This window comes from Trichechus manatus, unplaced genomic scaffold, assembly GCF_000243295.1.
Source record: "Trichechus manatus latirostris isolate Lorelei unplaced genomic scaffold, TriManLat1.0 scaffold00092, whole genome shotgun sequence".
Taxonomy (NCBI): domain Eukaryota; kingdom Metazoa; phylum Chordata; class Mammalia; order Sirenia; family Trichechidae; genus Trichechus; species Trichechus manatus.
This window is the reverse complement of record NW_004444028.1, coordinates 4,830,964-4,841,732: the sequence shown is the minus strand read 5'-3', so window position 1 is coordinate 4,841,732 and position 10,769 is coordinate 4,830,964. Positions and strand designations below refer to the sequence as shown.

The following is a 10,769-nucleotide window of genomic DNA, read 5'->3' as shown; positions in this document are numbered from 1 at the left end:
GCGACAAACACAGTGCTGTCTTGTTGGAAAAGGACAGGAGCATTCTTTACGATTTTCTAAGAATTCTCTTTTATTTGCCCAGGGTGCCCCCAGAAGCATCTTGGAGCCTGAGGAGTAATTCCTTACCTCTGGGGTTGTTAAGCATTCAAAATATTTAACAACCTTTACAGCATGGGCACTGCCCAGTGAAAGCAGATGCCAGGACCCCAGGTAGATGGCCAGCGGTATCTAACTGTATATAACTGGTATACCTGCACTGGCGGGAGTCACCTGACTTTCCGTCATGTGTGTCCGGAGCCTTTCTGCATATTAAGGTTTTCCCTGTCAGTATCGCTTATGTTTTAAAGTTCAAAGCATATTAATCTGCATGTTCTCATTTAATCTGCCAGCACCTCTGTGAGATGGGCAACACAGGGATTGTTACGTCCCTTTCCAAACAAGGAAATAGACGCTCAGAGGCAGAGGGGGAGGACATCCTAGATTTTTTTATTTCCTTTTCTAGAACTCTTTGTACTTCACCAGGCTGCCTTTTTTTGCAGTCCTTGGAACTTCGTAGACGGCACAAAGAAAAGATGTCCATTGGTGAACTCAAGTTAAAAAAAAAAAAGAAAAAAGACAACGAGTTGATGGTTTTTAAAATATACATTTAAGGATTAAGAAGGACTTCAGATCTGGTTAGCTTCATTTTGGTAGATCACATTCGGGAGACAGCTTGGCAGTCTTGGAAAACCATTATCTATTTTTAGGCCACACATTTGCTATTATTTAAGAAGTGTACAAATTGACGTTTTATGTAACTCGTTCCTAAAGAAGGTGAAACAGCCAGTGAGGCAGCAATGGGATCAACCAACCTCCCTTCTCATCACTTGCCTCCAGCATGGGGTCAAAGGTAATTCCAGAGGCTGGAAATAAAGTGCTGTCCTGTGTGGGATAACTGATCAGATGAGAAAGCAAATGTTCTAGACTCCAAACCCTGTCCTTCCTGGCACAGCTTGGACCAGCTTATAATGAGCAATTCCGACTCAAAGCTCGTGGAGGTACCTGCATTACGATCTCGCCTTGGGCCGATGCGTTGCCATCAGACTTTCCGCCTTGCCTGTCCTGTGAGAAGAGAGGAGAGAGAAGCATCTTTCAAAAATCGAATGGCTGGTATTAGAGCAAGAGATCAGAAACAAGAAAAGAATGCCAGTATAGTGTGGGCAGGAGCTTTTCACAGTGGGGCTTTGGAACTAAAAAAAGAATGTTCCCCTGTGGGTTCTCCAGGGCTCCCCAGATCTCTGTCACTGCTTGCTCTCACTTTGACTTTGGGACACTGGCAAGGGCCATGGGGGTAGGGGTGCAGAAACACTGAAATCAGCAGAAACCTATGTTGTTGACTTAGAAGTTGAGTTCCAAGAAGAAAGATCTTACACCTGGCTTCTTTGCTCAGCACTAAAATGTGATAGGAACCCTGGTGGTGCAGTGGTTAAGAGCCTGGTTGCTAACCAAAAGGTTGGCAGTTCAAATCCACCAGCTGCTCCTTGGAAACTCTATGGGGCAGTTCTACTCTGTCTTATGGGTTTGCTAGGAGTCGGAATTGACTCGACGCCAACGGGTTTTAAAATGTGATACTGGGCACGTAATTTTTTGTTTTGTTTGCTTTTTTTCCCAGTGTTGGTTATTTCTTTTATTGGGGTTTATCTCACGTACAGGAAAATGCTGAGATCTTACATGTACAGCTAGATGAGTTTTGGCACATGCATATGGCCTTGTAACTACTACCCTTTCAAGTGTAACCCATTCTGACTCTTGACACCATATTGCGATTACCGGCTCTTTGAATTTCACATAAACGGAATCGTAGACCGTGACTTCTCTTGAGTCTAGCTTCATTCGCTCAAGGTTATGTCTGTGGGATTCTCCATATTTTTGCATCTAGCATACTTTGTTCTTTTCCTTTGTATCACAGTGTCCCATTACCCCTCAATTGATGCATCCATTTCCTGTTAATGGACAATTCCCTCCCCCGACCCTCCAGTGTTTGATTATTATGAATAAGGCTGCTATGAAAATTTTTGTACGTGTTTTGGTGGAATAAATACTCATGTCTTTCAGGTAAGTACACAGGAGAGGAATTGCTGGGTCATGGAGTTTGTGTATTTTCTCTTTTTTACTCTAAATATATGCTTTTAATTTTTTTAGAATAACTGAAATAACATTTTTAAAGTTTTTTTAAATTATTTACTTTAGATGAAGGTTTACAGAACAAACTAGCTTCTCATTAAACAATTAGTACACATATTGTTTTGTGACATTGATTGCCAACACCACGACATGTCAACACTCTCGCCTTCTCAACCTTGAGTTCCCTATCACCAGTTTTTCTGTCCCATCCTACCTTCTCGTCCTCGCCCCTGGGCTGCTGTGCCCCTTTAGTCTTGTTTTGTTTTATGGGCCTGTCCAGTCCTCGGCCGGAGGATGAATCTCAAGAGTGACTTCATTACTGAGCTAAAAGGGTGTCCAGGGGCCATAGTCTCAGGGTTTCTCCAGTCTCTGTCAGACCAGTAACTCTGGTCTTTGTTTTTTGTGGGTTAGAATTTTGTTCTACGTTTTTCTCCAGCTCTGTCTGGGACCCTGCATTGTGATCCCGTCAGAGCAGTCGGTGGTGGTAGCTGGGCACCATCTAGTTGTGTTGGACTCAGTCTGGTGGAGGCTGCAGTACTTATGATCCATCAGTTGAGTTTGTGTACTTTCAGTTTGGTAAATACTGCTGACTAGTTTTCTGATGTGGTAGTTTTCCTGAGGTTTTTCATGAGAAAGGAGCAGCTGGTCAAGTTAATAGTAAGACATGAGCCATCAGTGGGGCGGAGAACAATTAAAGTGTTTGGTGCTTGGTTTGAAAAAGGAGTCTTCTACACAGGAGCTGGTGAAAGTTTTAGGTGGGAGTAAAAAAAAAAAAGTTTAATTTCATTAGGTTTTCATTTCCAAATGGGGCTGAGGTGCCCAAATGGAAATCCTCAAAGCAGAGGGAGCTCCATGACTGGAAACAGCGGGGAGCCCACCAAGGGTTAGGAGGCCATACACAGGGCTGACAAGGGTTCCTTGGCCTGTGCGCTGCCTGCAAGGTGCTAGAATGGATGCGCTTTCCTGGTCGGGCCATTCCAGAGCCTTCTGGGTGGCTGACACTTGGAACCAGTTCCAACCTGAACCAAACCCGTTGCCGTGGAGTCAATTCTGACTCAAAGGAACCCTACAGGACAGAGTAGAACTGCCCCATAGGGTTTCCAAGGAGCGGCTGGTAGATCTGAACTGCTGACCTTTTGGTTAGCAGACAAGCTCTTAACCACTGCACCACTGGGGCTCCAGAACCAGTTCAGTCAGAGGCCTTTTCTTTGGCAAGCCAGCTGATACGGCACTGACCTCTTGAATTTGTACCCGCAACACAAGCCCTAAGAGTTGTCTGGCGAAGCCCTCCGAGGGAGGTGGATGTCTGAACACCGTCTACCCCTGAAATGTGAACTGGGAGAAGCCAGGAGCCTGGTGGAGGCAGGGGCACTTACCCGGGTGACAGGGCATATCGAGGTGGGCAGCAAAATATGGTCTCTGAGTTCCCCACCGTCACACAACGCGGACAATTCACACTTGCGGTGAAACTGGAGGAAAAAGTGAAGACGAGAGTGAGCGCGAGTGACCGAGGATGTGTGTCAAGCACGAGGGTTGAGAGGTGTGAGGTGGAGGCAAGCTGGCTAGTGCTCCCCCAAATCCTGATGCACGGGTGGCTCTGTTAGAATGGCTGAGTGCGTGCGTGCGTGCGTGCATGTGTGTGTGTGTTTGTGTGTGTGTGTCTGTGTGTTAGGGGTGCCGAGTGGGCCGTGGGCAGAGAAAGGAGACCACAGTGCTGTGCACAGCTGCTGGAGGGAAACAGCCACGAGCAGGCCCTTCAGCTTGGCACCCCCACGTGGACTTCAGAGACCCCTTGGGAGACCGCTCTCCTCAGTCTCTGAGACCCTGGGAGGAAGGAGGGATCGCTGAACAGACTCATGGGGAGCTGGAAGTAAACCCCATGACTCGGCCTCTGCGTTTTGAGAGTTCTGCAGTCTGGTCTGGAGAAACCTCCTTTGTGGCTGACAGCTTCTCAAAGAACAGGCCACAGCACTGAGTCTGCTGTGGCAGGCAGGTCAGGTGGCTCGGTGCTGTTAGTGGCACTCCAGCTTTCCAGAGGGGACACCGACTCGAGCATTGGCTGTGCCTGGTGGCAGCAGGTATGAGCCTCTGGCCAAGGCAGTGGGGCTGCTCTAAAGAATGTGTCTTTGGGGCAGGTGCCCTTCCACTAGAGCAGGGGTTCTGGTGTGTGGTTCTTCTCCCTCTGTCAGTGGCCCCGGCCCCAGAGGATACCCAGGCCAAGGAAGCTCAGGGTGCAGCCCACAGTTTCCGGCTGCCCGGCCACAGACAGTGGACTGGCCATTTCTTAAGCAGCCCTTGCTGCCCTGGTTCCGGGGTGCCCTCTCTCTGGGCAGCCTGGCGCTTTGCTGGAGGCACTGTTACACTCAGAGCACTGAATGGGGGCTCCCCAGGGCTGCTCCCCTGGCTCTGCTAACGCCCTCCGGCGGAATGCTCGCTGCTCCCTTGATGCGGCTTGAGCAAAGACCACGCTGAAAAGAACCAGGGCCGCCCTGGGCGCCAACCCACCGTCATCCGGCACCACACGCAGTGTCGCGCGGTGACACTCTGGTAGCACTTGATACTTTTGTGGCACCGGTCACACTTGACGGAGGAGTTCCCTTCCACCCACGCGTGCTGCATCACCTGCGGGAGGAAGGGAAGGATACCAGGGAAGTCCGCGGGCCGCGCCCCGGGGCCCTGGGCTGAGGAAGGTCTGGGAGGAGGACAGGGAGGGGGCAGGTCAGGGGGGGCTGTTTCCGGTTTAGTGGGTACGTTTATTGGACGCTGGGTCCCTTTGCCGAAATGCACTGACATGGTCCCTCCCTGCCTAACTGCCACAATGCTAATCAAGGTAGATGAGAAAACACCTTGCACGTCTTAGAGTAGCTCGTTCACCCGGGCAGGCAAGCCTCTGAGCAGCGTCTTATCTCGCAGCCCAGCTGTCTGTCTTGCAGAACCCCCTGGAGAGTGATGTGTTCGTGTGCGCCCTCTTCTGGAAGGGAGCGCGGTGCAGGGAAACACGGGAGGGCTTGGGCTGGAGACAAAACTGGTTGAGTCACTGCTCTTCCACTTGGCAGTGGAGGACCTTTCACCAGTCCCTGAACCTCTCTGAACCTCAGGCTCCTCCTCTGCAAAAATGGGCATAATAGGCCCCATCTCTGGGAGAACCTCCCTGCAACAGTCCGGCCCTTTGGAGGTGCCCACGGACGGTTAACTCCCTTCCCCTCCCATCTTCTAGGTGCCAAGGGCTCTCAGCAATAGAACCACCTGGGGAGCGTATAGAAGTCCTAAAGCTCAGCTCACACTCCAGGCCAATGAATTAGAGTCACTGGAGGTAGGACCCGTCATTGGTATGTTTTAAAGTGCTCTGAGTGACTATAATGTGCAGCCAAGGTTGAGAAGCAAAGTCTAAAAGATATTAGCGAGGGCCGGCAGTGGCTTTCCCGGCTGTTCCATAGCCAGGGAAGCCCAGGGACCTGGGAAGCACGTGGGAAGGTGTGTGTGTGCGAGATGTGACTGAAATGACAGCAGCAGATCCATGAGACTACCATCTGGGGGTACAAGCTCTCAGCTTAGCTCTCTCCGCCAGGAATTCTACAGCACTTCTCAAAATTTCTACCAAGGATCTCCTGCCAGAGGACGAATATAGATAGGGACTCTGGGAGAGTCTAGGAGCAAAGCCTGAAGTGCCCAATTACAAGCACAATATTAAAATCACAGGAAATATTTGCATGATAATATCCATGCTCGCATTAAATAGAAATGTTTTACGTTACTTAGCAATTGAGTTCCTTAATGTCCTCCCCTCCCCCTGCAAACGTTTTCGGTAAAATTGTTGCTCTGGAAGATGTGTCATGTTTCGTTTGTAGCTTCTAACTTTCTACCACACACCCCTGAGCGCGCAAGCCCCCAGTCAACTTGTTATCTACGTGGTGGCATTGAATGTGCTCCGCGATTATTATGCAGAGCGAGAGAAGAGACTTCAGAGAGGTCAGATGGCTGGCCCAAGGTTCCATGGCTGTTAAGTGGCCAAGCAAGGACCCACAGCCAGGCCTTCTGATTCCAGGTCTGGGGTTATTTCCTGACACCACGTCGCCTTCTCTGTCCTCTTCTGGGGTTGGACGGATGGTGAAGGACCTGCGTTGGCCGGCAGGCGTAGAAGGTTGTGAGTGTGCCCTCCCTCCATTCTGTGGGGGGCAGGTGGCTGGAGTGCAGGCTGTGTGTCTGTGTCCTGGTGAGACGCATGAACATGGAGGGATGTGTATGGGCATGGTGCGAAACGAGTCGACAAGAGGTCATGCAGAGTCTCGATGGGGCATGCATGTGGGTCTTTGGAGGCGCCCTTCTCTCTTGGAAGTCCTTTTTGGGAGGACTGGGGACCACTCCCATTCACTAACCCACCTCCTAACTAAGATTCCTCAATGGAATCTTCCCTCTGCAGGAGCTGAGTGCCCTTCCCTGCTGATTTTACGGAGAGTCTATTTCCAGAACCGGTGAATGGCACCGCCTGATGGCCAAGTTAAGAACCTGGGGTGGTGCAAATGGTTGAGCGCTTGGTTGCTAAACAATAGGTTGGCGGTTCGAATCCATCCAGAGGCCCTCAGAAGAAAGGCCTGGTGATACACTTCCGAAAGATCAGCCATTGGAAACCTACGGGGCACAGTTCTATTGTGACACACATGGGGTCACCAGGAGTCGGAGTTGACTCAACAGCAACTGTTCTTTATTTTTGTAGGTATTGGCTAAGCTAGAAACCGAGGTGCCATCCCAACCTGACCTCTCTCATCTCCTACATCCCGGTCCCTGAGTCCCGGTGGTGGCACCTCCGAATGGTCGCTCAAACTCTCCCTTCATCTCCTCCACCTTAGCCCGTGTGATAGCTAACATATTCAATGGCAACCGCAATGGCACAGACGCCCATGACCTTGCTACGGATCTGAGCACAGCGGGTGAATGGAGGCCCGCCCTAGTCGAACAGAGCCTCAGAGCTGCCCTGTCTTTTGCCTGAACTGTTGGAACAGGTTTTCCCTCTACTCTCCCTTCTGCCCCAGGGTCAGAGTGATTAACCTAATTCGCAAATCCAATCATACTATTCATGTGCTTGAAGCTCTTCAGTGGCGCCCTCAGCTGCAGGGCAAACGCCTCAGCTGGCTTTACAAGATCCTCCCCACACTGGCTTTCATCACTCCGAGCATGGCTCCGGCCACTTCCCTTTCAGCATCCTCTGTTCCAGCCCCACCAAACTAAGTGTGGATCCCAGAATAAGCCACGTCTCCCTGGTTTCTTCTGCCACGAGCACCTTGTCTCTGTGGCACCCAGTCAAGTCCTCCTGACTCTGGTTCAAACACAGCTCAAATGCTACTTACTTTGTGAAACCTTCCCTGACTTCCTCCTCTGTGCTCACCTGTACATTCCACAAAGCCCGACCGACCTCTCTGTTTCTCCCATGAGACTACACAGTTCTTGAGCGGGCTAGGGACCATCTCTCATAACCTGTGTGCTGTAGCACAGAGCCTGGCACCAGCGAGATGCTGAATGGATTGATGGATGCATGGGATGGTTTCTGGGTGGTCCTCGAGGCAGAGAAGGGACCGGATAAGCTCTCACAGCCCCTTTCTGCCCAGGAGTCTGTGGTGATGGATGGGTGGCCGGGACTTAACATGCAGCAGGACAAGGCAATGGGTGTCACTCACCTCACCGACCCTTTTCGTTTTTGAGTACGTTTTGACACACCCAGGAATGTTTTTGGATACACAGCGTTCGTGGACAGTGTATTTACAGTCTGCAAAGGAAAAAATAAAATAAAATAAGGAGAGTGCTTGTGAGCGACTAGGGAAGGTTCAGCCACCCCCAGCCCAGCCAGGGCCCGTGCCTTCCTCTGCCGGTCAGACAGGTGCAGGGGTATCTCCCAGACATCCTCGTACCGCCCTCTGCCCCCACCACATGGCCTTCCGCTGTGGGCAGTGAATGCAGCAGGAAAAGCAGCCCCAGAAAGGCGCTTGTCACGTAAGGGGAGTGTGAGGGTCATGGTCCCTGTCACGCCAACGGCACAGTGTCCCATGTCAGGGATGTTGGTGAGCAGACGGACAGGGCAGGGATTTGGGGATTAGGCCTGGGCCTGAATTCTGGCTCTGCCATTTGTGGCTAATCGTATGATGTTGGGTAAATGGCTTCACCTCTCACAGCATCAGGGCTTCCATCTGTACAGTGGGAATAAAAGTGTCCCTCTTGCAGGGAATTTGCAGGATTTAATGAAGTAATTTGTGCAAAGCGCCATGTGTCTGTGTCAGAGGAGCTATTCCACAAAATATCAACAACAATAATAATAATCACTACTACTACGTACTCCTGGGGCCCTGGTGGTGCAGTGGTTAAGGACTCGGCTGCTCACCAAAAGGTTGGCAGTTCAAATCCACCAGCCACTCCTCGGAAGCCCTATGCGGCTGTTCTACTCTGTCCTATAGGGTCGCTATGAGTCAGAATCCACTCAGTGGTTAATGGGTTTTTTACTTACTACTGTGCAAACAGCAGAGGTCCACAGGCCTAGAACCTACTAGGGATGAGATTGGGTCTGTAAAGAATTGGGTGAGAGCTGGATTTGAATAGATGCAGCCAAGACTGGGGGACCCCTTCTTCAGCCTGCTAATGCTTGCTCTTGGTGGCCACTGGGCACAGCTTTGCTAAGAAGAGTTTTGTGGCTGAGGTCACTTGCTGCCTAGCTCACAAGTGTGTGACGGATGACCTGGGCCACACCCACAGAGCCTCCTGCAGCAGCTGCTCTCCTGTCTCAGCTTCAGGCTGAGTGTCTGCTGTCTGTATAGGGAGGTGGCTTTTAGGACTCTGTCACCCACAGCCTGGCCCCTGCCCAGCCTTCTCACTGCACCCCCTTCCCTCCCCTCCTGCTGCCCGTATCCCCCTTCTTTCTTCCTTCCCCACCATCTCTTTCTCCTGTCCCCTTCCTCAGTCCCCCCTTCTCTTTTATTCCTCTCTCCCTTTGTTCCTTCTCCCTTCTCCTCTGACTTCCCTACATGGGTTTTAACAGAGAACAAATGCATCGTTTTAATTTTCATTGTATTCACAGAACATAGCTTTATGTTGCTTATTAATTTAAAAAAAGATGATCCTCTGATCATGCCCCAAATAAACATTCACTAGCAAACCCGACTAAAATTAGTGCAAGATGTACTTGAATTATGTGTCACCCTCAATAGCTTCTGTTCCCTAGGGCGGCGCTGTCCCATGATAGAACTCCAATAATCAGACAATACTTGTCCATTGGACTCGAGTAGAACAGAAACAGGACATGGATGTCTTGCTCTATTCCCTGCTGTTGGAACCATGTGGGTGGCTCTTCAAGCTAATTTTTTTTCTGAAATGGCTCAACTACGTGCAGATCAAGAAAGCTCCGGGAGGGAGAGGGGTTTGAAGGAAGTTTACTCACAAATGCAGCACAGGCCTTGCTTCCGCACGCCCATCAGCATGATGTGGCAGAAGTTGCAGTAGGTAGGTTTCTTGAAATGCTTTATGGTCCAGGCATGCCTTCCGTCCCCCTTGGAGCTCTGCAGGGGCAATAAGGGAATGGAACCCTGAGCGGGCAGTCCCAAGCTACAGGAACTCTGGGGTCACCTCTTGCATATTCTTACACTTTTCTAAGTAAGATTTTCTTCTCATATTTGGAAGACATGATATTCATTTTACTGTTTAAAGGACTCCCTTAAAAGAAATCCAAATGAAAACAAAGTTCTCTCTGTGTGTTTTCTAAAATTAGCAAATAAGAAAAACTAAGAATATCTGAGTGGGAGTGGGGACTGGGGGTGATAAAATAAGCCCTCTCCTACACAGCTGGTAAGGAGCCCTGGGGGCACAGTGGTTAAGCGCTCCACTGCTGACCAAAACGTCGAGGGTTTGACCCCACCAGCTGGTCCGTGGGAGAGAGATGTGGCAGTCTGCTTCCATAAAGATTGCAGCCTGGGAAACGCTATGGGGCAGTTCTGCTCTGTCCTCTAGGGTCGCTATGAGTGGAAATCAACTCCAGCAACAGGTTACAAAGTTGGTGGAAGTATAAATCAGAACAAACTTTCTGGCAGACAATTTGGAGACCTGTCTGTCTGTCTGTCCATCGGCCTATCCATCATCACCACCTCTCTAGCAATCTAATTCAGTCTAATCTAATCTAATCTGGTCTTGTCTAGTCTAGTCTAATCTAATCTGGTCTTGTCTAGTCTAGTCTAATCTAATCTGGTCTTGTCTAGTCTAGTCTAATCTAATCAAATCTAAAGAACCTTTAAATGTCTATGCTCCTAGACTCACAAATTTCCCTTCTTGGATTCTATCCTAAAGTCATAATTTTTAAAAGGCACATTAGCATTTTTGTGCTCTGTCAGATCGTCAACCTGGAATTACTTAAACTAACAAAAGACTGGAACTATCCAAAAGGTCTCAACATTACCGAAAGGTTAACGGTGGTACATCCGTGTGATTTAATGTTGGGCATCAATCAAAATGATATTTATAAAAAATATCTAATGGTGTGGGAATGTGTTCATGATATGATGCTGAGTGAAAAAAGCAGAATACAAATTTGATGATATATTATGATCTCAGCTTCATATAGTAAGATCTTTGAT

At 49.5% G+C, this 10,769-nt stretch overlaps 1 protein-coding gene across 1 annotated transcript in view; it reads right to left on the bottom strand.

Annotated features, from left to right (window-relative positions):
* LOC101351610 (diacylglycerol kinase gamma) overlaps positions 1 to 10,769 on the bottom strand; it is a 123,312-nt gene that overhangs the window by 4,722 nt on the left and 107,821 nt on the right. The window contains exons 9-13 of the mRNA XM_023736846.1: positions 9,584 to 9,701; positions 7,836 to 7,924; positions 4,669 to 4,785; positions 3,540 to 3,632; positions 1,042 to 1,101 (exon numbers count right to left, since the gene is read on the bottom strand). Of these exons, the coding sequence (XP_023592614.1) occupies positions 1,042 to 1,101; positions 3,540 to 3,632; positions 4,669 to 4,785; positions 7,836 to 7,924; positions 9,584 to 9,701 (477 nt within the window). The remainder of the gene's footprint in view (positions 1 to 1,041; positions 1,102 to 3,539; positions 3,633 to 4,668; positions 4,786 to 7,835; positions 7,925 to 9,583; positions 9,702 to 10,769) is intronic.